The following is a 5,209-nucleotide window of genomic DNA, read 5'->3' on the forward strand; positions in this document are numbered from 1 at the left end:
ACCGCTCCTGAAATCAATGGTAGCTTTGGACCATGGACGCAAACAATCGATTTCGTGATCCCACTGTGGATGCACTAAACCGATTTTATTAGATCTGTTTTGTAATATCGGTTTAAGCTAATTCGAAATAATCGTGCAGTGTAGACGTACCCATAGTCTTCATTTGTCCAATCTCCTTCAGGCAAAGGGAGTAGGAAGCACAAATTGCCCCTGCAAATCAAGAATCTCATACAGAAGTGGGACAAATCACTCTCAAATATCTCCAACCGTAAAGATTTTCTACTGAATACTCTACTGAAGTTCAATACCTTAAAAGGTGGGAAAAGCTTTTGCTCTTTCAATTTTCAAAATGTTCCCTTACATCTACATATTATGAAACATTTCATTTACAGAATATGAAATGACAGTTGCAAAGGATCAGAACAGAGTTAATTTTGTTATATATATTCACAAACAAAAAAATCTAACTTCTTATTTAGACCTCTAGATGCTAGGGCATCAATACAATACAAACAACCAGAAGGCTTTGCTCTGCTTCAATGTTCTATTTATGTCACCTCTGTTCTCAAATCATCTAGTCTCTCAAATGCCCAAAAGTGAAAATATCAAGTTGTTTTACCCTCAAAATGCATTGCTAAAGGGTAATCTATGTCTCGTCTGAATTTTCTAATTCTAATTCTAATTCCTAATGCTTTTCTCACACAAGAACAAAGAATTGCTGGACAGGAAAAGGTCACTTGGACCAACACACCTGTCCCCTTGAGGGTTATCTTTTCTTAACAACTGCTTTTTGTGCTTATACTTCAATAGCATGTTTCCCACTCCGAAAAATCTGTCTCAAACTCATTTTCATGCTATTTGCTTCGATGGCCTTATTTAGCAAATTATTCCATATGTTGCCCATTTCACTTTAACTATTTCTTTCTGAAGACCCAGTTTATCTTAATTTCCTAACTTTTAGATTAGATTGCATGGGTGGTTTTGTTTTATTTTAAATGCCCACCAATGTAAATACATTATTTTTCCTAAGGAAAGTGAAGAAACTGAAAAGGGCACTCAAAATGAAGCATAACCACTTCATTGCCAATGCTCTGTACAATCAGAAATATCAGTTTGCCTTTCTTATTGCCCTTATATACTAGTTTCACAGTCTCAAGGATTTTCATACACAAAATCTTAAATTAATTCCTACTCAGTATATATGGCCTGACTGTTAACATCTAACGTGTACCCTTGTGGTTTGGTTATTGCCTCCAAATTTGTTATTTTATATTTGTTCATAAATACCTTTAGACTGCTAATTATATTCATATATTTGTGCTTCATGTAGAGGTCCAAATGTATATTTTTCATGTCTAAAATAATATTGAATCTCCATGAGTTTTCAGAATAGATTATATACATAGAGAGGCTATCCATAGTTGTGATGGGGTTTAATGTCTGGTTTTCATAATTCTGATTAACCTGTTAACAAATGGTTAATTACTCATGCAAATTATAGAATAGACAAAGACTAGTTCCTGTGCCTTTATGCTATCAAATAAGTAACTGAGTTTCAATTAAGATCTTTCCCCATGTTCCTTCCTTCCTCTGTGTAGTTTTTTGTTGTTACTGAGCAAATTAAATCTCCTAAAAAGTCAACTGAAACACTTTAAGGATAACATGTTGAACCTCAGTTATATTTTAATTTTAGCCACCTATAATATAGCCATCTCCATTAAAACCATTTACTAACAGTTGCTCTATAGATATTGGTGATGAAGCAGATACTGCAATTCCACCGTATTATCTTAGAGCAAATTTTTGCTACCACTTCAGCAAATCCAACACTAGTCTTCTCAATTACTCCTCACAGTGCGTTAGTGAAATTGTACCAAAAGTCCCAACCTTTCCCAAATAAAGGATATACGGTAATCTCCCAGTGCCACGCAACCATTTTCCTGGATGACTCCTATTAAGATTTTCAACCTCAAAGGCTTTTTTTCTGAGAAGGGCCTTTTAAATCACTGTGAGATAAATATTACCCTCTATCATACTGTGCCTGTAGAACCTCATTTACTTCAAGGGTGTTGCATGGATGAGAAATTTGCCTGTTTGTGTATCTGGAGGAAAAATACGACAGACTTTAGAAAGATGTACAATGAAAGAAAGGGCAGCTACAGGGGGTGCCACAGGAGTCTTTACAATTTAATCTTTTAACTAATTAATGTTTCCACTGTATTCATGATAGCCTCATAGTAATGTTAATTATTTGCATCCGTTAATTGAAAAGATTTTAATGTGGAATACTGCTGCCTATTTATTAATATTTGTTTGAACTTTCCAGATCCATCAAGTTAGCCAATTAATCATTGCTCAAAGATGTTTTAGAAGATAGACTGGTAGTCTCCTAAATTGGTTTTTTATGGAAAATGATTAAAATACACAGATTTCTAATGATACTACTCTTCCCATGCCCTATTTAAACTGTTTTTGAAATAAACTATTTATATTAATCAATATTGACATCTGTACTGGGTTAATCCTTTGTAACTTTGTGCTCAACAATTGAAGAAAAATGGTTTTAAAGAACAGTGAAAACTTAAGTTCTTTTGCTACAGACCCAAATCAAAACGAACACTGATACTACTGACATCAGTGATAAACATTTCACCCAAATCCAACACTGCTGATCTGTGCTATAACCTTGAAACAGCCTTCTCCCACTTCCCAGTCTTGGTTACTCCATCTAAACATCTGAGTCCCCATGACAGCAAGTAGGTCTGAAAGCTCTGGACTGGAATGGCAAAGATTTAACCAGTAGAGACCTGCTGTTTCCCAGCCCTGCTATTTAAACCTTTCCTTTCTGGACAGGAGCTCCAGGGCTTTCTGAACTAGTCATGCCTCCTGTCCTTCAGGATACAAATTCTCTTCTAGAAAAGAAATGGTAACTTCCATAGCAGAAAAGCCCTGGGTCTCTCCTCAGAGCCTGTCTTCCACAGAAGTACATGCTAAGGCAAACTCTATCAAATAACTTTATCTCAACAGAAGACAAAAGATGCAGTGGCTTCAGGTACATCTAGAAAGATGCTTTAGAATCAAATCTGTTTTAGGTCTAAAGTGAGATGAGTTTAGTGATGCTAAACCTAGTTCCCTCGGGGGTAATTATCATCCCCATCATTAACCCAATATACAACTTGGCCTAACCAAGAGGATCTCTTCAGAAGAGGCAATCTGAAGGGTTTGTTTTTATTGTATTTTATTTCCATAGGCTTTACTATGCGTTTCATTACAGTAATATCTGGGCCCCTCACTAATATTACAGAGCTAATCACAGATTATCAGGGCTGGAAGGGACCTCAGGAGATCATCTAGTCCAACCTCCTGCTCAAAGCAGGACCAATTCCCAGACAGATTTTTACCCCAGTTCCCTAAATGGTCCCCTCAAGAATTGAACTCATAACTCTGGGTTTAGCAGGCCAATGCTCAAACCACTGAGCTTTCCTCTCTCCCCAAAACTGAAGTCAAGGAGGGTCCTCAAGAGATGCTTTCTGAAGTTCTTAGGGGATATCACAGGGGGAACTGTCCTTCTGCCTGACCAGGGACTTGAACCCTGGACCCTCAGATTAAAAGTCTGATGCTCGACCAACTGAGCTACCCCAAAACACTGCTATGAGGTAGACAAGGATTATTGTCCTCATTTTACAGATGGGGAAACTGAGGCACAGAGCACTTAAGGGAATTGTCCAAGTTCATACAGGGAGTCTGTGGCCAAGACAGGCCTAGAACTCAGAACGCCGGTTCAGTGAGCCTTTTTCACAAGACCATCTTTCCTAAAGGTCAGGACTGATGTGCATTGTTACAGCTGTTTAAGGAGAAGTAACTGAGGAGACACTAGTCTGTGTTACAAGTGGTTTTGGCCATCGTTACGACTAATCTCATCTTCATGACATGAAAATCAATACCTGAAACACTTGAAATACTGTATATACGCGTTCATAAGCTGAATATTTTTGGTAAAAAAATGATGCATCAAAGAGCAGGGGTTGGCTTATAATCAATGGGTCTACACCAAAATTTGATGATTTTAAACTCTATGGAATCACTGAATTGAATATCTAATACATTGTTGCTTTGTTTACCTGGAGCATGAGCAGGCATGGAGCCCCTCAGCTCCCTGTGACCGCGGTTCGCCATTCCCAGCCAATGGGAGCTGCGGGAAGTGGCAAACCACGGCCATAGGGAGCTAAGGGGCTCTGTGCCTGTGTACACTCCAGGTAAACAAAACATCCAGGCCCGCTAGCGGCTTACCCTAACGGGCCAGGAGCCAAAGTTTGCCAACCCCTGAAATATAGGGTTGGTTTATGAAAGGGTCATACAATTTTTTGCTATTTTTACCTATCCATCTTGGGGGGGGGTCCGGCTTATAAGCAAACGAGCTAATGAACAAGTATATACGGGTAGTTAACCAATACGGCTGTCCTAACACCTCTAGAGATATCTAATGCATCCATCATCGTCACAGCCAGCAAAATAAAAAATACAGGGACATATTCAAAAGACATTCCCAACACTCTTTCAAATCACAATCAGTTCCCAATGTAAACGAAACGGGCTCACCTCCAGTAAACCAACACAGCAAGAAGAAGAATGAGGCACAAAAAGGTCAGGGCCGACACCACAATCAGAGGGATGATCCATTCCATTTTGCCAGGAGAAGGTCTGGTTGCCATACTGGAGCTATTCTTGTCTGCTGTACAATAAGCATATAATGAACATAATCAGTACCAATAAAAAGAATGATGCTACAATGGCTACATTTATATATAGAATTAGAACTTCCATCACTCCAGTTTCACTCCAGTTCACATGATGTGAGCAAATAATCAGAGACTGGACCTTCAAAAGTGTCAATCTTTCACTTTCATATAAGCATTACAGCATGAAAGTATGGTGCATATACAATGCATCAACTGGACTCTACTACTGTACCTAGTTCCAATCTTAACTAACCCACAATTTTAGGGCCAGGTCCTGCAAACAGGATCCAAGTGTTACTCTTACCATCAGAAGTCATTCCCCCAGGTCAATGAATTAAGAGCTCCGCATGGTAAAAGGTGGTTACTCACCTTTGTAACTGTTGTTCTTCGAGATGTGTTGCTCATATTCATTCCAGTTAGGTGTACGTGCCGTGCGTGCACGTTCGTCGGAAGATTTTTACCCTAGCAAC

General features: G+C 38.7%; 1 protein-coding gene and 1 non-coding gene across 2 annotated transcripts in view; both read right to left on the minus strand.

The window, feature by feature from the left end:
• Positions 1-5,209, minus strand: part of PTPRG (protein tyrosine phosphatase receptor type G) — a 628,432-nt gene that overhangs the window by 93,058 nt on the left and 530,165 nt on the right. The window contains exon 13 of the mRNA XM_032781834.2: positions 4,600-4,732. Coding sequence (XP_032637725.1) covers positions 4,600-4,732 — 133 coding nt within the window. The remainder of the gene's footprint in view (positions 1-4,599; positions 4,733-5,209) is intronic.
• Positions 3,571-3,645, minus strand: TRNAK-UUU (transfer RNA lysine (anticodon UUU)). Its single transcript has one exon. It is a non-coding gene; the product is annotated as a tRNA-Lys (tRNA).

This window comes from Chelonoidis abingdonii, chromosome 17 (assembly GCF_003597395.2).
Source record: "Chelonoidis abingdonii isolate Lonesome George chromosome 17, CheloAbing_2.0, whole genome shotgun sequence".
In the NCBI taxonomy this organism is placed as follows: Eukaryota; Metazoa; Chordata; order Testudines; family Testudinidae; genus Chelonoidis; species Chelonoidis abingdonii.